At 38.4% G+C, this 26,548-nt stretch overlaps 1 protein-coding gene across 3 annotated transcripts in view; it reads right to left on the bottom strand.

Annotated features, from left to right (window-relative positions):
• Positions 1 to 26,542, bottom strand: part of LOC100748445 (neuronal acetylcholine receptor subunit alpha-7-like) — a 157,515-nt gene extending 130,973 nt beyond the window's left edge. For all 3 annotated transcript variants that reach the window (XM_012394598.1, XM_003485996.2, XM_024372711.2), the window contains exon 1: positions 25,796 to 26,542. In XM_012394598.1, coding sequence (XP_012250021.1) covers positions 25,796 to 25,841 — 46 coding nt within the window. In that variant the 5' untranslated portion in view covers positions 25,842 to 26,542. The remainder of the gene's footprint in view (positions 1 to 25,795) is intronic.
• Positions 26,543 to 26,548: the final 6 nt, after the last annotated feature.

The raw sequence follows: 26,548 nt of genomic DNA, 5'->3' as shown, positions 1-26,548 counted from the left end.
TGGAAACGGAATTTCGTGAGAAACCATACTTATATAAAGCACGTTTCCCCTTCAGGAGTTTTCGAGAATGTGACTCGTGTTCGTCGAACTGGGAAATCGAATTCGTACTTTTCGTATCATACGGATCCTGCATATTTCTAATTCCAGTATCATGAAATTAGCCACGTTTCAAATAACATTGAATTTTAAGAAAATTCCCAAGTATATTTCCACTGATAAAAAATTCCATGGAACTTGATGATTTTTATCCCGTTTTTATCCGCTCTGCAAACATTGGAAATAAAAAATTTTGAAATTGCGATAGTTTCCGAATACTACTAATTTGGTTGATATTGAAATAGCAATGGAATTTATTTTGCGCGTAGAAAACAAGCAAAGTTGTTTCATCGTCATCGCTTCTTAAAATTCAAAGACAAATATTCATTCATCGATATACATTCTCTGAAATAAAATGCTAATAGAAGTAGATAGAGGTTCCAACTTTTGTTTGAGCATTCGATACAAAGCACGAGAGCACAGCCTTCACTTGCAGTCATACAGTGAAAAGAATTAACATACTTGCACCGATGAATCTATGCATTGTTTTACATAAACTACGGAAATGAACCACACGAAGAACCGCGTCATGCATATGCAAAAATCACTATAATTAAGAGTGTAACATATTACCATCGTGTATAAAACGTGTCGTAAAGTACAAATATTTGACACTCGCAGCTTTTTCATTCTAATGTTTCCCTAACATTCTCATTCATCTAAAAATCTACTTTAAAATAGTCTTTTTATTTATTCCTTGTCACATTCTCTATTTACATCTTCTAATAACGTATTAGTGACTACAATAACATGTATTCTATAAATATGTGAATATTTAAATACTATTTACATGCTTAATTTTTTGCAGTTACCTTAGTTAGTGTTGTTAATTATTAAATAATTAGTTAATTATTAGTTAGTTAGCGAACTGGTGCAATTTTATACTTCTATAGGCGGTGAAAAGATCTATTTCTTTTACGAAACTTACATTGCATTTTTACATCGTATTTCTACTTTTAATTAGAAGTTAGAAATGGTTGCATATTGTTAGGTATTTTTAAGTTGCGTTTCGTACGTTCGAATTTGGCACAGTAGCGAAGCAGATGTTCGATGGTGTTGCAATATTTCCAGAGTTTAGGATTCTGTTTTTTGATAAGATGCGAATGTGTACTGCTGGAGTAACCTAGCCTGAGTCTGGTTATTTGTGTCTGGTCCTGTGAGAGTCATAACCGGGCTTACTTCCTGTATGTTTCTGCTGAATTTATGTAAGAAAGCGTTGTGAATTTGCCAGAAGTTATTCCATTCTTGTCTTACCGTTGTTCTTACGAGGCGTTTATCTTTTAAGTCTTTATTACTAGTTGGTTGTTGCACTGTAATGTTGCTTTCCTGTAGATATTGTTAAACTCTTACGTGAAATGGACTGGCAGCATGTGGTTTTGTGGTATAATCGGAAACAGTAAAGGTTTTCAGTAATATTTTATGGACCTGATTATTGAGTGTTACAGATATAGTGGTCACATAGAACACATATTCAAGGTAAAAAAAATACCTATAATCATGTTTTAAATAAAATACGAATCCGTATGCTTAAGAAAAATGTATAACAACTGCATTTTGTTATCGATAGAAGTTTTGAAAATCCTCGCGTGTAATTGAAATCTGAGGTAATACTCATATAAAATACACCTTTACCTCCTCAGACTTATTTTCAGCTTTAAGCTATCATCGTCCAAAATCCTGCGGAGAACTCTCGACCTGTGTTTCCTGTGTCTCGTGGTGACCGAATACGACCGGATCTCGAGGCGAGCACGTAGAACAACTCTCGATACAAATCTCCGATTCTTTATGACCTCGTTGAGTCCATGTAAACACGCTCGTTTCGATCCGTCTCTTAGCTAGGTTGGAGGAGAACGAACGAAAGGCGGAGATAAAGCGAGATATATATATATAGAGAGAGACAGACATACAGAAAGCAATAACCCTCCTCTGTACGAGACTCTGTCACGAGAGAAAAGAGAGTGCATCGACTTCCAACCGCCGAAATATCCTTTCAGTGGTCGTGTCCCACCTTATCCAGAGTCGTAGGATCAAAAGAAAGGGGTAGAGGCTAGTGGTAGAAAACGAGGGAACGGGGGAGAAAGGAGACGAAGAAAGAGGATAAAAAAGCGGGTAGAAAATTGTAACACAGAAGAAGATACGGTTGAAATCTTGTCTGGGCCCATTGTTGGCCCTTTGTTTCGCGGAGCCAGGGGACGCGGAATACGCGGATATCGCGAAACAATGCCCGAGCCTCGAGCAACGCCGTAGAAGGGACCTCACAGCCAGTCAGAAGAAAAAAGGCAAACGCTGGTAGATAGAGAAGGAGGGAGGCGGGGAGGAGGAAAAAAGGGGAGGAATAGACGCGAAACATAGATGGACAGTCGGAACGGAGGAAAGGGGTGGGTAAAGAGATAGGGTGGAAATATATCGTTGGCACGATGCAAACGAGTGGAAAAATGCTGGCTATCCTGCAGTCTCGCAAGTTCGAATTCAATAAGAAACGGTTGATGGTGTGTAGGACAGCATTCAGTTTCGAAATCAAGCGGCGCTTCCTCTTGCCAAAACCTTCACGGCGAATCGATAGTCCAGTAGGTCACGTCGGCATGGAAAACTGTGCCAAAGCCTTTTCTTTCTCGTCCGGCTTGTATCTTTGTCGTTACGTCTGCCTGTGTCCCTCTTTCTCTCTATCACATTTCTCTTTCACCCTCTGTACGTCGTTTAGCGCGCCTTTTTACCTTGTTGTTCTCCCCTATTTTTTTTTTTCTCCTCCTGCACCTCCTCCTCGCTTTCGCCTCCCTGTTCTCTGTTTGCTTTTTAATTCACTCGCGACGCGTCTCGAACTCTCTTTCCTGCCCGTTTATGATTGAAACACCTCGAATGACAAACATCGGAGACACACTCGGTAAATTGAGGAGCGAAGACTCGAAATTCAGCAGCAACTTTGTTTGCTTTACCTGAATCCGTCCATATTTTGCTATGCGAAGATGCAATGCATTTTTGTTCGATTTAATCTCGACACGTGAAAATTTTAAAATTATTTGCGTTCTACGTCGCGTATGAAAATATTGTAACATTGTGAACGACAGCAAGATACGTAGAAATATGAAAAAAATATTCGCTTGCGTGTTTTAATACACTTTTAGCTAGAATACCAAATTCGTAGTAATTCGAAAAATTGTAATATTCATTTTTTACAACGGGTTAATATTATTTAAAAATAGTTTCAAGTCCGCGTCTAGCTCATAGAAGGAATATTCTTGACATATTCGCAGCCGAAAATTCTATTTAAAAGAAGTACATGCTTTTCTATTTGCCTTTATAGAGCTTAATAAACCCTTAGCCGTGTTCCAACAAAGTAAAATAAAACTTTATCTCGTTAAGAAGCTCACGAATTGTTTTGATTGATCACAAAGAGGCTCTGTGAATATGCCATTGTACGACCAAAGAAAAACAGAATCTTGGGTCTCGAAAAAAACAGAGTCTTGAAGATGGCTTTTCACGTTCATTAATCATCCAACCTTTGTCTTACATATTTATTAATATCATCAGTATTCGTTAATTTATAATGTCGTAGTTATCGCAGATAAGTGAAACATTACTTTTCCTTCGATTTACGTAATTGACGTATTTGTAACGAAATATTAATTAAAATCTTGTCCTTAAAGGTATATCTCATGGAAATTTCGAACAATTGGAATTAATGTTCGTGTTTTCAAAATTTGTTCCAAGTTAAAATTTCATTTACAAAGAATTACGTAAAGAACATCTTTCGCCGAGTTACAAAGATTTTTGAAACGCGAATGATTCTTTAAAGGGTTTAGAAATGCACGAAATAAACAGTAGCTGCAACAAAATAAACTGTGAAAAGGATTTCATTCTTTCGTCTCAGAAAAATGTTCATCGACCATAAAACCGTTATGAGATTGTTTGTATGATGTAATATTATATTTCGAAGTAAGTTGTGCGTGGCTGTGACAAGAGAGCAGAAATGAGCAATGGAAAGAAAAAAAATAGGTTACCGCGTAAAAAGAAAAATGTCTTCGCACATATGCTAACGAGAACGGAAGGGAATAATGACTAAAATTCTTTTCTTCGCTTGAAATCGATGCGAAACCCGTGATAACTCCAACGTTGGTCCTCTTAGTCATTTAGTAATGTAAAAGTTAATTGGGTAAACGACCGTTACGAAAGACGAACGAAAGAATTGGGGCAAATAATTGGATTAGCGGTCGTTCCACTTTGTGTAAACACACGTTTATTGTTACATGCTGGCAAAAGAGAGAAGAATGATGAAATCGCGGAAAGAATATATTTGCATACGATTTTAGAGGCACATTAAATATTAAGTTGCTCTGAAAATTTGGTCCGCCGCGATATTTTTTCATAACGTAAACGAGACAAATAAAGATATTTTTGTTACTTCAAAACATAAAAAAGCAGAAGGTATTTCGTGTTCCCAGCACTATATATCGTGAAAGTAACTAAAGGGAAATTATTTATAAATTCTTCTTTTACTTTTTGTAGCTACTCTACTAGAATGATAATATTGATATCGCTCGAAGCTACCACATGTTAAGAGTTTTATAGCTACTTGACGTATTTCGTAGTTCACAAATAAAATTTTAGCAATCGACAATGCACGCTAGTAATTGGAAATGTATTGCGTTTCGTGTATGTCAGTAAAGTCATTAAGAAATTGCCATAAATAAATATCAAATAAAACGAAAATTATCAAATAGCTGTGTTCGGTCACTTGAATCGTCAATTTTAATTTCATTGGATTTCCAAAATGATCCAGTCAGATGTAACGAAGTTTGATAATGATGTTTAGTCGAAATTATTCGAATTGATTAGATAAAAAGATTTATTAAACGTGCGATGATAAGAATTTTCATTCAATTGGCAAATTCATACGGTAAACGCACGATAAGTCGAGATCAGAAATTGTTTTTCACGAAATTCACGTGTGTGAAATATAGTAAAGTGTAAATTCGTCTGAAAATTCCCACTGGATTCGGTCGCGGATCAGACGAGGCTCGAAATAATTCGACTAGAAAATTCAATTTCAAAGCCACTCAGTTCGAGAGAAAAGGGAATCCAAAAATCACAGGTAGTTAAAAGAGAGAAGAACGAAGAATAATTTTTGAACTTCGTAAAAAAGATCCGAGTTGATCGAATAATCGAATAAACTTACTATATTAATAACTAAGTAGATTCTTTAGAGAGCTATTACATTGACAGAGACAAATAATTTTTCGAAGTTAGTGGACCATTTGTTGCATAAAAAGGTCAAGACAGGTGACGAAAAAATCCAATTTAAAGCAACCCTGAAGGCTCCTAGGACAATAGCAAAGGAGAGAGAGAGAGCGGAATAAAAGGAGAAAAAACCAAATATATGGATTTCCTTTCGAAGAACATCTGTTCTGGAACGCTACTTTACGGCACGTCGCTGTTCATCCTCGATTGTCTTGTTTTTGTGTGTGCTTACAGACGATATCTTCGCCCTTTCGACAACAGTCCTATCCTGTCGACAGAGTCCAACTGATTCTTCAATCTTGAGGAGAAGTCAAGCGTTTTTCTCGGACCTTCCTGAAGATCCTTGGAATCTCCTTTAGCTTGCAAAGAAAATGTGTGTCAGAGTAAATGGAAATTCCTACCTAAATATACCATATTCTTTTTAGGAGATTTAAGATCCATTATATCATTATAAAAATTATACGATTTATAAGTTTCCTAAAAAAAATTTCCTCGGATTAATAGTGAGAATGCAAGTTCGTTCTTGTTCGTTCTTTCGTCCCATGGTTCGTACGTACTCCATCAATCGACGTATCATCGTTCAAATAAAACACGTTTATTTATAACGCAGTAAATCGCTGTCAATGCCCATTTCGACATCGATAAAAAAGAGGCAGATAGGCGAGATTTTGCTTCGGAACGAACGTCTGACTGAACGCGGCTATGGAAACAACTGCTGTTTACGACGCCTAGATATATGCATGTACATTTGCCCTGTAAATTTAGTTCCATCTGGTAAATAGTTGAGGACAAAAGAATCTCTCATCCTTGAAAGGAACTGATCGAGTGTGATGCAAAGACCGGGAGAGACGATGAGGGCTTTCGTCTCTTGAGTTTATACTCCCGTCGAACTTATCGGATAACCGTAAGTTTCAACAGACGAAGTCACAACCCGTTCATCGACGGTGTTGCCACGCTGTAAGCACGTGAATCTAATGATGGCTCGCCATAAAGTCTGGAGACTCCTTGAAAAGATACCTTTCCCGGAAAAATGATGCACTCAACGATGAGTTTGCATCTTCTCGACAACTGCGACTAGAAGCATCTCTGCCTGGCGTGTTTTCAATCGCTCCTTTAGCCTGCATTTTACGATCCACTAACCTCTTCCGTTTCTTCCTTTTTCTTTTTTATCTCGAATATTAATGCCACACGTTCGTTAGCCAACATTACAATTCGATTTGCATTTCTCCAACGTTAAAGTACAACGTTTCTTCGTCGATAAAAATCAATTTAGCTTTCAGAAACGAGTTGAAGCTTCCTATTCAGACTATGGTTTGAAAAATTATAAATCCTGGTGCAACAAAGTGGAATTCCATCGAACTGTGTAACATAAGTTCTATAGATCTTTGAAAAAGTCAGTTTTTCCTTTTCTGCAGTTTCTTCGCAATGAATGTACATCTGACTTAGTCTTAGATGTATTTACCTTTTCAAATACATCGCGTATTTCGAAATAGAAAATCTAATTCATACATTTTCGTATGTCTCACGCAAAAAGGGATACCAGACTGCCGCAAAAGCCGAATGCAGACGAGGAATGGATATTAAATATTGATACGAAAAACGCTAGATCTTCCGTAAAAATTGCGTTCTTTTAAAAGCAAAACCTCGATTTGGACGCCGATGCCGGCAATACATACGACATTGCATACAAACGAAGAGTTCCAATGGAGGAGGAACGTTTCATCTTGGTTGATTGACACGAGTATTTCCTAGACCTGATCTTTATGATCGATCGCGCTACTGTGCGGTCTACTTGCCTCGATAGCAAAAGGTAGTCGAGTCCTTCCCTCCGCGAACAGCAGAAAATTCATTTCCCGCTGATTCGGTCGACCTCGTTTCCGTGGCACGCGAATAAATTGTACTCACATTTTCGTTGGTGATCGTAGCGTACGAATACCGACAAACACCTAGGGAATCAGTCACTAAAGGAAATCGAGGGTCTTAAATGGTCACGTTATTCGATCGATGATACTAGACCGTCTTAGAAAGGTCTGAATAGCAGAAACTTTTCAGCGGTTAATGACACTCGCGGGGATCGATCCACGTTCATCCACGATGGAACATCGTTATGAGGTTAACAAGAAAATTAACAAGAAGCTTGTTTCTTCGATACGGCTCGTTAAATTATTAAACGATTAACAGAACTTCAAAATTATTTTGTGCAAAGTAATTTTGCTATTACGCTGTTCAGGAAAATTAAGATTACAGCAGGGTAATAGAATAATGATGTAGGCGATAACGTGCGTCGTTCAAACACCGAAGTTCGTAGTCAGGTATCAATCGATATTATATTTCTATGCGTAATTTTTAAAATACACGGAGGAGCAAACTACAATGATAACAAAAAGATGGGTTTAACCTCCACGTAGCAGTTAATTAATTGATCAGAAAGAAGTATTTCTTCGGTGGAATTGAAGACCGAACGTGGAGGTTTGCATGGCAAATAACAGAAAACAAAGGTTTTAACCAGATCTTTTCGCAGTCCTTCGAACGATCGTGGAATGACAAGACATACCGTAGTGGTCGTTACTTGGATACGCCGTAATCGAACGTAAACAACGTAACCTGTAACAATCGTGTACAACAAAAAGATGTATCCAAAAGGCTTGTTTGTGTTGCCAAACTTCCCTCGGAGCTTTACTTTTACGGGCATCCACCATTAGAGAACATTCGAAGGCATGCTACCACGTCCTGAATGACAACGGGAATGAAGTTTTGATCTGTGGAATTTATTGCTATCCGGTAGAAATTAATAGAACAAATAAAAAGAAGTACCTTCCTTGTCTATGCTCTTTTCAAGGATGAAAGGATTCCAGTCCTTTGGTGCCGCGACGTACATCGCATTGTAGATTTCAATCGGCCACTGTAATCTGATGAAAAAGGCTGATACAAAAGGAACGGGTAGGGAATTAACGAGTCAGTCGAGAAAATATCGATATAGATCGTGATGATTTTCTCTAACTCTCTTATTTACTTTGAAAAATTACGCTGAAATCTGTGGTCTTTCACCGTCTTTTCCAGAATCGACAAAAGATTGGCAAGAGGCTGTTCCTTTTTGATGACAGCTACATCTATAACTTGCGTAATATATATCAGACTTAGAAACTTGTTCGCTTCGGGAACATTGACTCCGCTCCTAAATCTCCTCGTTCTCTCATTATTCTTCGGTAGCAATCCTCGATCTCTTTGTGATTTTCCGCTGATTCAGATAATATTGTGCCTCAGATTATTCCACAAGTTATTACTAAAATTTTCTCCGTATCGTGCCTGCCTCTCTTTGATTTTAAGTTAACCTCTTGGGTACTATGCGCCACTATAGTGGCTTTCGCGGATGTCATCTTATATTACGACGCGCTACTATAGTGACTCACTCTACTGACTCATTCGCTCACCGTTTGAACTAAATGATCTATTTCATTTGTCTTGCCTCGCACCTTTTTTGTCCTCGCAACGTTTTATAACAGTGTTAACGATATACAGGCAGAATATATAGCCTTTGTTTTTGATAGGCCAGTGCCAGATATCAATTGTTACTTTTCATTAAAATAAATATACGATTATTAGATGCTCCTTTTAACATGCCGATCCGTATTTTTATAATTTTTTAGAATCTTCAACCTGAAAATGTCGCTTCAAAACATAAAACGAAGAGTAATTTGAAAAACACTATTGCGCTATGAGTGTGAAAATTGTAACGTGGGTCTATGTGTTGTACAATGCTTTAAAATATATCACACTCAATTGTATTATTAATTATTAAAGTAAATTATTAAAGTTAAAGTATATCCATTACATCTTTGGAATGAAGTTTTTTATAACTGCTTGCGTAGAGAACAGCATTATCACACATTGCTCGTCGTTTACGCGTTAATTCGCGTCAAATTCTGCCGTACAGAGAAACAGCCCCGCACAAAATTCAACCGTACCTAAAAGGTTAATCAAGAATAATTTGACTTTTAGTTTCAATCTGTGGTATCGTAGAAGAAAGTCCTTAATTGGGTAAATCGATATAGAAAAATCTCGAGACGAGATTTCCTTCTATATCATTGTCAAAAGTGCACAAAGAAATCTCAATCTCCACGTAAGTAACAATTATGAATATACGAGTACACGAAATGGCAAAGACATCCCAGAAAAAAGGTATTTTAACTATACTGTCGAATTCGAAACAAAAGTTTTTCCTCCTTCTGCATCCCCTGTTTCTTACTTTGACCACTATCTCAACAACCTCCTCGATGCTGTAATATTCGGTAGCTGTTTTCGACGTCGCTCTAATTTACGGCGTGGATCTTGTTGCTCGGCGCTTGTTGATCCGTTGTAGAAAACACGTAAAAGCCGCTCCTTCACGTCGACTGCAGTCAGGTAGCTCGCGCCCATCCCCAATCAGGCTTAATTGATCCAGAATTCTGCAGATTGTCTGCAGTTAGCATGAAGTGGAACATCGGTTAGCAGGAACGGCGACATCTTCCTACAACGTGACATACACTCGTACATTTCACTGAACCGTGGCTCGGTGTATTTCCGCCTCGCGATGCCTACGATGTATACGCGCCCGAATCGATCCGTACGGCAAGCCGAGCTTCTTTCAAGGGAGCTAGAAAGAACGGCCGCCTGGGAGTCACCGACCCTTGACACTCCTGGAGACAGGAGTGGCTGCAAGTTTTATGCGCTCACCGCCTTTTCCTTTTCATCCGTGCCATGTCATATGGCTGCTCTACCGAAGGCCGTGCATTATCGACCTGTTAACTGCCTTTGGGACTCGTTTACCTTGCCTGCAGTCGCACGCACTAATTTTCGATCATCGAGCCAGGTTTAACGGCCCGACGATATCTCTCTTTGGAAACCAGCGGCACGGGACAATTGCGCCGATCTCTGCAGTTTACGAATCCAACTTACACCGTGAATTCCGCACGCGTTCTCCTAGAAATTTCTCGGAGAATAATTGAATTTTATTCGATGGCCCGATTCAGTTTGCAGTGCGGATTGTTCGTTCGATTCTCTGAAGTGTGGGAGATTGATTTCGTTGATAAGTTTGAAGATGTTTTTATGGGGTCAAGCTATCGAGGCCCAATGTTCAATATTTTTCAGTCAGTTTACTTTGTGTTATCGAATTCTGTATTTTAACATCGTAATTGTGATATGAGGAAATCGAAAAGTGCGATTTCAAGATCGTATAAAATTCAGATTAAGCTAAAATATTTAAATTTATTTTAACGTATAAGACATGTTTACGGAACGTATAAATTATAAACAATTTGCACGCATTTTTAAAACTGCTCTATTTCTACACGGTTTCATATTTTTATCGGGACATTCAATTAAATATATTCAACGATGCCCGCGTTTCGGTAGTTTCCTAGTTCCATGAAGAGATAACGCGACCATATATTCACGAACACGCAGCCATCCTCGAACCGACTAAATGACCAATATGAAATTCTAATAGCATATCGAGACGGTACATTGTAGTAAGCTTTCTGAATTACTCACTGACCCCTTTTTTACTGTTCTACTTTTTTTCTACCTTTCTCCGCTTACTTCGCCGTAGAATCCAATACACGTACAACCATTGTTACGTGTGGAATTGTAACCTTCCTGCGCGTTCAATATGTGAAACGCTTTTGAAAGGAATTTTGATTTCATATGTCACATAAGTTATTTATTAAAAGTCGTTGTGATTTCTTCTTATTTTTCTCTCTTCATCTTTTTGCTTTTCCTTTATGTTCGAGTGGATATGTACATGTACAGATAGAACGGAAACATTTCCCACAATTTCCAAATATTGCCTCCCATCGTGGCTCACTTTCGATTCAGATTCGTGAAACGAAGGAAAATAAAAAAGGTGACTAGGAAAATGCTGGAAATAGATCAATGTTCCCATACATAGCTTACAAGCGGTGGAAAGTGATATAGATCGTTTCAAACGCGTGCCACAGGTTTAGTATCCTATGAATCTAGATTAGTTTGCAGATAAAAACAAACATTTTGGTTTCACGTTGACTCTCACTGAAAGTTATATATATATATATATATATATATATATACTTTTACATGGCATATAATATGGATATATCAAATATGTCGTTTCAGCTTCTGTTTGCTAATAATAGAATCATATATCATCGTGTTCAATAAACTGGCGAGCAAACATCATAATTTTACAATGAGAATTTAAAGCCCACGCGTGGATAGCTAATAAATTAATTTACGACACACCAAGCACGTCGCTGAACATATTAACGAGATTGCGTTGTAACGTATCGTAAAAACGAAGCGTAAGTAGACTATTAAAGTTGATATTCAGAATAGAGAGTAACGATCGATAAAAAAAAAGAAAAAACAAGTTAGTGAAAGAAATGATGACGCGAGAATTTAAGGTTTCAGTGAATCGTCGATCTACCGTTTTGTGAATTGCAAATTGGAAAAGTTGAGTCAATCGTATCCAATATTTTTTACTGCACAGCCAAGTCCTGTGTGCATCGAATTCAATTCTCGAAGCCGGTTCGAATATGCATCGGTCGTACACAGATCCAATTCCCCAGGAACGAGAGGAGTAGGAACTTGAGTCTTTTGTTTTGTCTCGACAGAGTGGAATTTCAATAACAAGTACCCACCCCCGAGAAACTTTTGATAAAATCTTCACGAACCGAGGCTATGGTTATCCTCTCAGCATCTATGTATCCGACATTGCCTCCTGTTATCAACATTGTCGTACTTTATCCGCACGAATTTCGCTGAGGTACGCTCGATTTGGAGGCGCATTCAAAATCAATACGAAAGAATCAATAAAGAGATACATATCGTGCTTGTCAAAGGACACGAATGAAAGGTGCTTTGTATAATTTTTTCAGAAGAAATTAAGCTTTAAATATAGAAGAAGCCGTCAATTTTCCAATCTTTGATGTGTTTCCTTTTTTATTTTGCATATATTATTCTTTCATATTTTTGTATATTTACGCTGCTCGCAGTGCCACACATTCGCAGTCTATTTCTAAAAACTCATTTTAATTAAAAAATTAGCAGGTAATCTATCAATAACAAGCGGTCCTTGAAATTAATTAATCACATCGCGCGTTCTTGTAATTCGAATCTGAAGCCGCTCGAAGAGCCAGGCAATTAGAGAGCCAGTTAAATATTCACGGACTCTCGAATTCTGTATTGTTTCTAAATATGCAGATCGGGCGGCGTACCTCCGGTACCGGGGCGCAATTTCTCAATTCCTTCCTCCGACTCACCCTCTTAGTTTGCTCGTTGAACGCGCATAAACCTAGGCGGAAAATCTCGGTAATCGATAGTTGACTCGATATCACGGAGTAGAGAAACGCCGTCTCCTTAGGGGGAACCGTGTTCGAAATATCGCATAATCTCGCATTCTCCATCTTCCTCGTCGGCATAGGCGACATACCCACAGCCCGTAATGGAAGCAATCTACCTCGAAACAATCGGATGCGCGATCGCATACGACGAATTAGGAAGAGTGTGCATTGTGCCAGCTGATACACGCGAACGCGTACATTTGCACATGACTGGACCTGAAGGGGGAGAAGGAGACAGGAAAAGTGGTGAGCGTAAAAATTTGAAAACACACGGCCGGACGAACGAGCGAAGAAACTCTCGCAAAGTTCCGGAAGGGGAAAAGAGAATATCGATTGTTACAGGGCTTACTTTTTTGCCGCTGAAGAAATACGTACCTCTATGCCAAAGGAGGAATTTCTCGGAAAGACAGAAAAAAAGAGGAAAATGAATGTAGCCTGGCATGATGAAAGACACTCTCGCTGTGCGACCAGCTTTCCACGAACCGAGATAAAGAATCTTTAATATTTTCGCCAGCGCCAACAGCAATTATCGTTGTCATTAGTTGATTGTCTTTGATTAAAGTGTTGCTGATCATTGTCCTGATTGCATTCCAGACAAGACAATCTCGAGACATTTTATTGTAATTGGTGTCGTTTTTAATTGGTAACGTTCTTAATCGGAGTTTACGGTAATTTTTACCTGACCATCATGTAGATTGCGATTTCATTTTTGATTGCGGAATGATGTATCATGTAACTTGCTGCTACGGTATTTCTAGAAATTCTCTTTGCTTTCCTGTGTACCATGAATCGCTCTCGATTTATCATCGTCGCACTTTCTTGCATTAACGATATCTCTTCGTTATTGAAGAAAGAAGACGTTAGAAATGGCTCGAATTGTTCGCTGCTACGGTTAATATGCTATCGTGAGTGAGAGATAACGACACGGCTCTACGTTTAATAGAAAAACGAAGCAAAAGCTGAGCTTTGAAAAATGGACTTGCTACCTAGAAGAGAAATATCCTCATTTCTTCATTTTTTTTTTTAATTTTTATTACGGTACACTTCTTTCCAACTAACCCCTATGGGGCTGGGATTATAGCCGGTTAATACGAAAATGATATGTGACATTAATAGATTGTTTTTATTCTGTGTTGGCAAAAATTTAATTACTGTTATTTAACGATTAAAAATCATAGGGAAGATCTAACAATGGCAATCGCTGTTGCGATGTTTACATCTTGGTAAAGCTTGAAAAAAGGTCGTATATCTCGCTGTTAGCAAGGGGAAAAACCGGGCATATAACCGCGAGAAAGGAGCGAAAGGCTGATGCACCAATCGCGGTGGCTGCCACTGGAAGGAGACATTGACGTGGAATCGATAAACGTCAATCTCGCTCCCGTTCGCATGGCTGACAATTAAATTCTCGTATGAATGGTCAGCCCAGTGTTCTCATAACGCACAATGGAATGTTGAATGAATTTTTAGGCAGGCAGAAGCGAGTGGTCGAATTTAACATTCCTTAAACGATTTAAAAGAAGAAACGAAGAAGGTGCATGAAATGATACGTAGAGGATAACGAACAAAAGGAAATAATCTATCCGTTTGTTCTTATTTGGAACAACATACCGCTCAATTGTCATGGCATTTTTATTCTAACTACGTATGCCTGCAACTGAAAACATTACCAAGATAATTGGAAAATAGTAACGAATAATGAAAACAATTTTCTGTTATGGTAGCTGTATCTGCATCTTCCTAAATTGCTCTACTTTTATCTATCTTTTGGTAAAGATTTTGGAAAGCTTTTCATCATTGCGATGGTGAACGTGAAAATTCTCAACGGCGACGTTTTAGCCGCATAAAAATTGATTCTACGCCAAATCAAATTCACCGTGGAATCATCTACGTTCGCGTCGTACCATTTTGTTGCTGGCCATTATCCGAAACAAAGGACACAAAACGTGTAAAAGTATGGCGCGTAACTGCCGATAAAATACAAAAAATGGAGAAAGAGGAAAAAATAAAGGAAGGAAAAGGGGTGGGGAGCGATGAACGAAATGACAGAGTGCGATATTCGATGGATAAACCGCGGGAAAGGATTTGCATGCGTTTCATGTGAACTGACACACGGGTGGAGGGACGAATCGGGATCCCCGCGTACACGTCTACGCAAAGACGCATGTATTCGAAACGTGTATGTACACGGGACGCTCAGTCGATATGTAACTATGTCAGATTGTAAGCTGTTGCACCGGAAACCCAGTGATAAAGCTTGCTCCCCTCCCCGCCCCTCATCTCACTTCGAAACTAACTATTTGCTCATATTGCCATTACGACCTGCATGAAACTTGGACAAGCAAAGCGACAGGAAGTATAGCTAGGCTACGCATTTACGTTCATGGCGAATGTTAATGGCGAGACGTTTCGTTGATAGAAACCTTTCCGTGATATTATGTGGCTTGTTCTGATAATCATAGTCAAAGTATATTAAATTCGAAAGCTGAAATTGATGAATGTTTCTTTGGTACTCTGGACAATCGCTTCGATTAATTACTTCCGCAAATATTGATGCTTTTACCCTTCCCAAGATCGAATGATTTTTAATCGTGGAGAACATACTTTCTCTTTTATAGATTATTAGTAATACAAGCACATATTTTTCGAAAACGTTATCGTTATCATTAATTAACATATTACAGATCTCTTGACAAGATACAAATGTAATTTACAATTATTTAATTTGAAGAAATGAATAAATTCGCAAATTATTCGTAAATTATTGTGTACAATATCAATAATTTTCATTTACGTCAATATGGATCAAGAAATACATACGAAAAGGCAACTATTCAGTTTGGTTTCATATTGTAGAATATTAGTATCAAGGATTTGATCCTTGGAAGGATATCGAAAATAGAAGGTGGATGTATTAAAAATGTGAATGACTTGGCTAAATTGATAAGACGTTGCAAAATAATCTTTCAGATACGTATCGTTCTCGCTAGCCTGAGATGCGAAACGGTTTCCAGTTGAAATCCGTCTTCATGGATCAATAATACCTTTCTTGAAAGCCAGCTATGAGTGGTAAATGGGACGATCTTCCGACCCTTCAAAGTACCTTCCCCTGTAAGTCACCCGAACTGTATAATACATCATTGGCGTAAAGTTTCGTACCCTTTAACACGAAATATACGTGTAGCTATTAAAAGTTGAGAAATTCTCGACTCTCACGCGAGCCTTCCTTTTTCGATAGTAGTATCGAGTCGATTCTTTCCCTCGTTTGTTATCCCGAGAATAGGTATAGCACACCATGTAAAAGTTTTAAGCCATCCGTCAAACGTAAATTTGAGAAACGTTTAATTTAAAAATTATTGATAATTTGCTCAAAGTATGGATTAATTTCAAACAAATAAATATTTTATGTCTGTGAAAAATATGGCCTAGGGCTTTTTTCACAGTACTACAGTATAATACATATTCGAAAATTAACTTTCATTATTTGCAAATCGAACGGGAAATCGACTTACAAAACGCATTAATTGCATAATAATTTAGGTGAACCGGGGAGACAGCGAGATTTTTGCGACGTTTTAAGATATTCGTTCGACGCTGATTTATCACCGAGAGATAAAAATGCGCGTTTAATGGCAACTGAATTTATGAATACTGATCACGAAATTAAGCGTTTCAGGGCCGGTGCCGCATCAAATACCGCGGTTAAGGAAAATTTAATTAACGTCTGTGCTCGACCGTGTCCCTGTTGGCGAACTCTTCTCGGCCGATATCTTTGCAGGCTACGGAAAAAGAAAAATAAAAAAGAACAGCAAATTGCAGGAAACAAAAAGCACTTCCCAGCGACATCAGCCTTTCTCAAAGAAATTTTGTTTATAGTTATTGCAATTTAATTGCTTTTTAATGTTCCTTGACATTTGCGCCTCGATATTTTCATCCTGATAAAATGTAGGACATCGTCTTTCCTTTCTTCGTCGAATCATATTTCGTCGGACATCACGTCACTCATCGTGTGTTGCATTATTAAAGGGGTTACTTTCGCGGTTATACTTGGTTCGGCTGAAATTAGCCGGCTGCTGGACCAAACAGAGTTTAATAGCGATAGCACGTGGATTATTTAATACCTAAACGTCTTATAAAACCGATCGAATTGTCTGATGCTTTTTTGGCCGGTGTTATCAGACGGTTCGTGCGCCAAGTTCTTCAGACTATACCATGTAAATATTTAGCTGTTTCCTCGTCGAGAGAAGACTCGACCCTTTTTGAAGTACGTCGTCATTCGGTCAAGATAAATCGCTAGGAGAATACTCTCTGACACAGAAGAATGAACAAGCAGTTTCTTGAATCTTTTGGTACAAGTAGAGCCATGTATCAGTGTATTGCGTATGAAATTGACTCCTTTATGTTTTTAATTTTCATAAATATATATGTAAATGCTTATTATCATAGATATGTCAATTTTTATATATTATAGATCTTTTGATAAAGTAAAAACTCAGCGAATAAAAAATAACCATTTCAGATCATTTTCTGATGACGATATTTTTCCAGAAGTAACAGCCTGAGTAGAATCAATCAAGATTTCCTTAGCCTACTTCAACCCAACGACGTTGTAACTGTCGATAAAATTATAGGGATCTCTCTACTCGTTCTAAGGGGTAAATAAGCTGTGTACATGGTATAAACGATGTCGATAAAGTAATATTAGCGCTATCCAATAATTCAATCCTGGCAATTTCAGCAAATTTCTTGCATTCACGCAATTTACGAAGATCCGTTCTGTAAGTTAATCTGCAGTAAGTGTTTTCACGAGCTAATTTTATTCTTGCTCGGAAATTCGTTGTTTTGTTTAATAAGTACGTAGTGAATATATAAATTAATAAGCTCGCATGAAAATAACAACTTAAATTCCTATATGTTTAATTATCATTTTTCATTCTCAAGCTTCTGAAGCTTTTGTACTTTTAAAATATTGTCTGTGCAATATTTCCTTGGAATCCTCGTATCAATATAAAGTAATATAAGCTTGTCCATATGTAAAAATTAATTAAACTCACTTTCTAATACAATTTCTTTCTCCTGATTACTTTTACAATTACGAAAGTGAAAATAATTATTTCTGGAATTTTCACTAAAACGAGCTAGTACAATCTGTCGCTATAACTTTCATCGTATTCGAACTTTTATGATGAATTTGCTCGAACATGGGTTTTTTTCTTAGAAATCGAGTTATTCATATAACGAAATCCGTAGTATAGGTAACCAAAATCCTGAGCTGCTCACCTTTCTACCGTGATCGTAACGACATCACAATCGACGATAAAATTACAGTGATCGTTGTTCGTAGCGAGAACTGAGATCGTAGTTCGTGGTAAAACACAATGGCGGATCGATGTGTTCGCCCGAATGCTCTTGGAGAAATAGCTTGGAACATTGTTAATTCCGAGCTGATATAGGTATATACGTAGAAGATCCGAAATGTTGTCGCAGTAACAATAACTGTGAGAGAAAGCAAAGAAGAAAATAAGAAAATAAATTGACGAGGCGTTGGAGAAAAGAGGCTGGCCAAATAAATAGGTTGCTTTGTTATATCGCGAAACATGATTGCATTTGGATGAGCGAGCAAAAAACTGGAATAAATCTTTTCATAAGATCATTCGGTAACGATGAGGGACTCGGAGAAAAATGATACTTGCGACAAAATCTCCAATTTGAGAAAACGCTAAGCTAAGAACGATGACGAAAAGCTAAACTTTAGTAGAGAAACTTGTATACTACAGTTCGTGTTATCAGTACAAGTAGTCGACTCACGCTATTTTTATAATAGAAATATTATTACACAGCGAGTGACACGATGAAACGAGGAAATGTCAACGTTTTTGCTTTACCTTTGAACTGATATAACATTTCCCGTTATTATTATATCATTATTCTTATTAAAGTAAATTTATATTTTTATAACGTCTTTGTTCTTTTGTATTAAAAACTTGATTTCAATTTTAACGAAGTAATGAAAACGTTCGTCTCAGGACTTTCTTACATAATTGAATTAATATTATTAGTGATAAGTAATTCATAACTTGGACTTCGTTGCTGGTAACTTATAATTTGTTGTTTCCATTTCTTTTATCCCTTCATGACTAAAATACTTCGCGAAAAAAGAACAATCGAACCCCGTAAGTCAAATTTTGATTCACTACAAATGCTTCACAATTATGCAGGAATAATGAGTTTCGTCACATACACACGCGCACGCGCACAAGGGAAATCCAATTTTAAAGCTTCGAAAATAAGAAATTGCAACGTAACACAACAATAGTAAATACAGAACAGGAAATCGGTACCTTTCGCGAACGTATCCAGTTCGTGAAACAAAGATAAGATAGATTGGAAAGAAAAATGGAGAAAATAAAGAAAGATACAAACGAAAAAATTTGAGACACAAATTAGACAAAAAATATTCGCAAGAATAAAGGAGACAGTGCAACGATAAGAAAAGAAAGAATAGTGAAGAATTTGGTTGGCCGGCGAGGAACTAAAAGTTTAATATAAAAGCGGGAGGAACAAAGGTAAAAAAGATTGGAGAAACCCGATGAATTATAGAGAAACGATGCGATAGAGATAGAAAGAAGACACGAAGGAAAAAATGAAAAGGATCGGTGAGAGTTGTGAAGCGAAGCAGAGGAGTAAAAGAAGAAACAGAGAAGTGAAAGAGACGAGAAATACAGGAAAATAGAGTGAGAGTATGCACGCCCACGCGCAGTTGAAACGCGCCGCGCAACGTTTGAAATTTTAACGACCTCTATTCTAAAAAAGAGATGACCACGAAGAAATCTTGTGAGTCAAAGCTCGTTTCTCTCTGTAACATCGCGATAGCTTTCCAAGGGATTTCACCAGTGCTTCCGCTATATTTGCCTATTTTTTCATAATTAGACGCTCAATCTCAAAAATCACCATAGGGAAATTTTCCATCCACGGTTATATCGTGCCTTGTTTCATTGATGCTTCGAGGTTTAAAATCAAATTTTGACAGAAAAAACTTCCAACTGGAGTAAAAAAGACAGTTTCCATTGTGACGAACTCGAAATATAATATTAAACAATATAACATTAAATAAAATATAACATTAATCTTATTTTTATTAAAAAGGCCAAAGTAACTGGGAAACGCTAAAGAACTTTCCTTTGATATTTTTATTTCCACCGACAAGATATTCTGACACGATCGTTCAATGTGTCTGTCTGTCTGTTCATGTTCTTACAAGAAGTTATTTACAGACTTCTCAAAACATTTTAATGATGCTTATATACAGAAAGAATTGAAATTTTTCTAATGAAAAACGTCATTATCCATAGTACATAGAACTCGTTTCTCTTTCTATTTGTTTTATTTAGAAAGCATTTTCTATGGACGTAAATATTTAGTAAAATACACCTGTCGCGTTTAAAAGAATTTGGCTAAAATTATTCCTTTTGCAAAAATTCTCGAAAAATTGGGTAAATGATTACAAAAGGAATAGGGCAGTGCGCGTTTATGTGTGCGGTTTAAATAAAAAAATACGAGAAATATCAGGTGAAAATTAACTCTAATATATCAAGGGGAGATTTTAATGGTACTACTTTTTGATTCTCTCTTTTTCGTTTGAATAGTTTAAAATGCAATGTGTATTTATATGCGACGAATCTATACTACGCGCACACGTTGTTTTCCACGCCGTAAAAAATGTATTTACAAAACCAACGGGATCCGGAAAGCTTGTCATGATTACCGGATATTTTGTTTTACGTGAACGTAGGTTTTTCAAATTTTCATCAAAGCATGGGCGTTTGCTGTTTAAATGTTTTAACGGGATGAAACCTTATACCCTTTTACATTGCTAGCTGTTACCGGACAGGTTCAAAACCAATGTATATAAAATCATGAAGCCTGACAAAACTTTTATTACCGCCCGACAAAACTCCGCAACTCGAATGCTCATAAGGATGGCACGTTTCCTTGCCTCGGGGCTCGTGAAAACCACCGGAAGATTCATAAACGAACAAAAATAGGTCCTGTAGTGAAATAATTTTTTCATCCTCTTTAAAGGAAACAAAATTGTTTTTAAATTTGTCAGAAATTCCTTCGAACGAAAATAGAAAAAAATCCAAAACAAAAGCAGCCTTAACATTAAAATAAACATTTATAACGCGATATTGTCTGAAGGAACGTGAAATATCAGAATTATGTTTTAAACAATTTCTTAAACACAAAAAATGAGAAGTTGAAGTGGTACTGTTTAACTATCGAAGGTAAAATTTATGAACAGCAGAGAGAAACAATAAAGTATATTATACGAAAAACACTGACCACGAATATTCTGAAGAAATAGAAAAAATTTATCCGTATGTTTCAAATTTAAACAAACCATCCAAAAGATATAAAAGAAATAAAAAAAAGTTGGTCAACGATGGTCCCGTTAAAGACAGTGGCTGCGGTGGGAAAAACAGGCAGCAGCTGAAAGCTTGTTTTCCCGGAGCTTCTCGCAGCGTTTGGCACAGTTTTCACTCTTGACGTGCATGATCGCGCCTGTCGAAAGAGTCGTGCGCTCGACAAGTGAGGGAGAAAGAGAGGGTGAAAGACGAGTCTGTGAGCGTGCGATTTCGCCCACGCGCGCTCACAGACAGACACACATCCACATATTCTATATACATTCGACCTCTACATATATAGCTCATGCGCCTGTGCGTGTATCTCGGTTGCAGCAGCAACCGTGCGACCGTGTGTTAAGGCTAGCTCTCTCGTACAGTGTCCTCCGCTTTTCAAACGACCAGGCGCGCGCGCTCGATATTCCGCTGTTGTACACCCACATACGCCCACTGCCACCCACACACGTAAGTACACGCTTACGCATGCAGTCAAGCCAACAGGCTAAGAGCGCGTACTCGACGCGTGTGCGAGCGGAATCTTGCATCTGCACAGTGCAGAATCGAATCCGGACCAACGAAAAGCGACACATCACACGACTGCCACGTCGAATCATCGACATTTGCGGAGAATGAGCTGTCGCCCTTTCCGTGTGTTGCAAACGTCGTGACAGACGTCGGTGTATACTACATAGAGTCCAGTCGCATGGGCGCCGATTGTCGACTCGCGAGTCGATGCTCGGAAACAGCCCCCTGAGTGCTCTGAAGCACCGATCCTCCACTCTGCTGATCGTACGGCTTCGATTGGTCACCCGGGTACTCAATGTCCCGCTGCCATTTCAAATAAAGTAGATCTCTGGCTCGATCACTGTAATAATCAATGGCGATTACGTGACAGAGAAAGAATGAAATTTTATGGTATTATATAAAAGAAATTATCTCTCCTTCCTTTTCTTTCTATTTTTTAAATTACTATTAACTTTTTATCTAGATTGCTATTAAATTTTATCGCATCGGTGTTGTGTTCTGGTTGCTTCTTTTATTAAATTTCGTCCCGTAGTTCTCTATCTACTTTATGTAAGCAAAGAGTCCAGTGTTCATAAAAGAATTTAAAATATTTTTCCTATATAAATTTAAAGCAGGTTATAAAGCTAGAACATGTCGAAACATTAATTTAACCTTTGGGAACAATTTTTATGAGAAGATAATCAATTTAAAAATTTAAAGGGATTGTAAAATTATCTTTAATATAAAAAGGTTTTAGTAATTGAATGGTAATTGTTATTTCGAAGAGATCAAACTTGTTTAAAAATTAGTTCAGAAATCTCGGAAGAAATCTTCGCGATGAAATCGAAATCACGTGTAATCTAAGTGAATAGATGTACATCGATATATCTCAGAATATATACAAGTTTACAATGGGTCACGTATTTTTCCGAGTTCAGTACAGTGCGCAAATTACGGGTGAGCTTTTACATAATAGGGTGGAATGGTAGTGTCGTTCCTATCGTTACTGCAGACGTATTGTTACTTTCCCTGGTTTTGCGTCACGACGACGCATTATTTTAGCGCGTGATAAAGTTGTTTCGAAATTTGTTTCATTATTACTGGTCCATTTTTGGAACGTCTGTTCTCGTGCCATTTGTATTTCGCGCGCTACCAGCAATCGGCACGTGCGCCCGTCTCGTACCGACGTATCGCGTTGAGTTACGGGAGCGATCAACGGTTTTCCCATTCTTTTCCTTTGCGATAGAACGTAAAAGAAATGAAAAGCGGCAGATGATTCCTCGTTAACTTTATGTTTTCTCTGTTTCACGCGAACGGGAAACACCGAACTCGTGTTTTACGATGTTTACATAGGTCATAAAAGACGCGTCGATCGTGTCTTCGGCCCATATCGGCTTATTTACGAGGAAGAACGTTCATGAGGAGAAGAACGAAATGAATCAACTGCAACTGTAATCGACAAACTGCTTAATACAGCAACGTAATCGGCACTCGATCATCGCTCTTCTGTATCTTCTATGAGAAACTTGTCACGAATTCATTTAACGTTTGTATCCCAGTATCTTTCTTACGAGAGATCGATTAGACCGGAGAAACTATAACGCGAAGATAGAGTGTGGTATAACGTGTACACAACGTAAAATATATCGGAAGTTGCAAAGTGTGGAATAGAGAATGATGTTATCTTATCGAAGTTGGAGGTTTATGAAACTGTGAAGCAGTTGCAAATATTGGTAACGTAAAAGAAAATATTTTATATGTTTTCAATATTTATCAGAATATGGAAATGGACAAAATTTCTTTTGAAAGTTTTTGATACTGAACAAGCAAATTGGAGTATTTAATGAATTATAAAGGCAATTAATTTATTTCTTCGATTTTACATCAACAATTTCCTACAAAGAGTCAGGACTTCCGTAATAAAAAAACGGAACATGAAGTATAGTAACCAAAAACCAAGGTATTCATATTTCCATATCTATTTATCGAAATACATATTCTTTACCAGTCTTGATCAAATTCTAATGGTCAAGCATTGCCATGAAATTAGTATGCTTAGTATTCGGTTGATCAACTCATATTTCACGCAATATACATGGATGTCTAATATGTGTACGTATGTATACACAATGTATAAGCATTATATATTATTCACACAGGATATATTGGAAACCTTGTTAGGAAATTTACAGATACGTTCATAAATCGACTACATCTTTGTAAACGTAGATTCGCAAATTCATTCTTTATGTTCTTTTTGTCACAAAAGGAACATGATTATTTGCTTTCGTTCCTTTTATCACAAGACACTCGCATATATATGTCTTGCATAAAATATCAAAATTACCAAAAAATTTCAGAACTGAAGAATTTGCAGACGTTTATCTATCAGGAGCAATCAATTTCAATCTTTAGCTTCTTCAGGGACGAATTTAACAAGATCGAGAAAAGATAATCATCTTTTATTTTTCTAACAAAAATATATGTATATCTAGCCATTCTGCAAAAAATCTTCAGTTAAAACCTGAATCATGTACGTCAGCATCCCTTAAGAGATTAAAATTTGTTCAGAAATTTCCTGACAACATTCCAAATCCACATCAAGGAGCAAAAATAAACGTCGTTTCATAATTCCTCCCTCATTTTTGTTTATAATCGAACAGCTCCGAATAAGCAACACAGGGACAGGTCTCTGGAAATTGCGTGGGCAAGTTGTACACCGGAAAATCCTTTCCTACGCCCACATCGTCATGGTTGTACATAGACAAAGACAGAGAGGAAGACAGATGATGAAGGACGACGATCGTTCTCATCGTGGTCCCAATTAATCAAACGTTCCGCAAAACAGAATAAGGAAACGGTCACAAATCCGGCATCGCGTCAATTAAAATTTACCGCATCGGAAGCTGATTGTTCCACCTCGTCTTCTTCTTTCTCGTTAACAGACGCTTCGAGCTTCATAGAAGAAATTGCCATGGCGAAAAAGAAATTTAGCCGCGGAACAGCGTTTGTTCATTGACGAAAATTTAACAAAAATATCCGTCAGATTACGTGCGCAAATATTGAGACAGCAATAATTTCGTTGCGAGTGTGTGTACGTTCTGTCTGCGGGCCGGAATCAGCGTACTAACGAGAGAGTGGCTGCGCACACGTCACGCAGGAAGCGTCGCCAATGACGTCAAGCTGCCAACACGTTACGTAGCAAAGCAACACCTTCCCTCGGGCTCATTTGAAAATCGCTGCGCGTCTTGAGCACTCGCGACGATAACGAACTCGAAACAGGTCGAACGTTGAACTTGCATTCGCGCGAATGCTCAAGTGATACGTTTGTTTGCATAGCATTCAGAGAAAACTTTCGCTAATACGTGGAAATGGTTAACGACGTTCGAATCTAGTCGAAAATTTGACGTCTGATACTTTAAAACTCTAGAGAGAAAAAAAATAATTTATTTGCTACAAACGATTGTCAAAATTTCGAGATACGAATTGCTACTTTTTCGATATTGAGATTGGCCGGTGAAATACGTGACACGTCTTTTTAATTGACGTAAAGATCACGACTCGTAAATACGCTGAACGAAAGCTTAAATATCGCGATATAAATCCTTCCGTTTTAATCCTCCGACTGTCATTGAAAATTGGTTAACGCAACAAATCGCGAGCGGGAATTCATTTCGATCGGACGTGTAAGAACTGCTTTGACAGGCGTCATTATTTGGCGATGATTTATCGTTCCGGCCGCGTTTTTGACATCGCCGCAGCTTAAAGGGGTAAAAGATCGCCCCGAATACCGAAACCGTCACCGTGTGGAAATTCCTACGGCGCGACCCATGCAGAGACCCGTCTCGTGCGTTTCGAGAGCATATCGCGCTTTGGAGACAAGAGGGAGAAAAATAAAACGGACAAGTAGACGAATGCAAAGATAGATAGAAAGAGAGACAGAGACAATAACAGGAAACAGTGAAAGTAAACCGGCAACTAGAAAAAAAAGAATGAAAAGAAAAGAAAAAAGAACGAAAGAAACACGGTTGAAATTTGTATGGAAAAGCACAACACCTGGTTCCGACCGTTCGCGTCGCGAGAAAAGCGATCGTCTCTAGGACGAGAGCCTAGCAGCACAATGAAAAATGTATTTATATGCCTGTGCCGCGACACAGAGTATCTAAAAGAGAGATAGATCGGTTAGCTAGTATCGCAACAACTCACCCGATGCAGCCAGGGCTATAGCCGCCATGAGAGTCCAACGTCTCATGTTTGCACGATTGAGGAACCGGAGCAGTTCGCTCCTTCCTCGATCACCACCACCTCCGCCACCACCGGCTTCTTCTCCGCCTCCTCCACCTCCTCACTATTCGGTTGTCCTCGCACGTGGCTGCAAACGCGTCGAACAGGAACGGACCAGCTGGATCCCGTAGGCACTGTGAGATTTCTTACGTTTTCGTGCAAACTTTCCACCCGAGCCTGAGGTCTTCAGTCTTCCGAGGGTCCACCTGAATTTACGTGCCTTGAACACGGCAATGGCATCGTTTTCGTTCTATCAGGGGCACGTGACAGCCTCAGTGGACCTGCAGCGTGTCCCTGCGCGTACACCTCGCACGCACTAAGCTTCAGCAGCTCGCTTGTGCCTTGGTGCGGCATCGTTGGGCATCGAGGACATTTCTCTTCTTCTCTTCTATCTACTCTCGTTGTACTCGTACTCTCGGCTCAATTTCACACAACTCTCTATTTTCCCTGTGTGCTCGCGTTTCTAGCTCTCTGCCTCCCACCCTGATATGCGCACGACTTGCTCCGATTCGTATTCCGCTGGATCAGAAACAACAGACTCGCACACGGAATAGCGAGTAGTCGGGAGTATGTACACGAAAATTACTTGCACGGCTCACAAACGCGTCGTCGTCGTCGTCGTCGTCGTCGTCTGTCGGTGAGCCAGCTCATTCGACCGACTTCCGATCCGAGTTA

Source organism: Bombus impatiens, unplaced genomic scaffold (genome assembly GCF_000188095.3).
Source record: "Bombus impatiens unplaced genomic scaffold, BIMP_2.2 scf_0095, whole genome shotgun sequence".
In the NCBI taxonomy this organism is placed as follows: Eukaryota; Metazoa; Arthropoda; class Insecta; order Hymenoptera; family Apidae; genus Bombus; species Bombus impatiens.
Note: the sequence above shows the minus strand (reverse complement) of the source record. Positions and strands in the feature narration are given on the sequence as shown.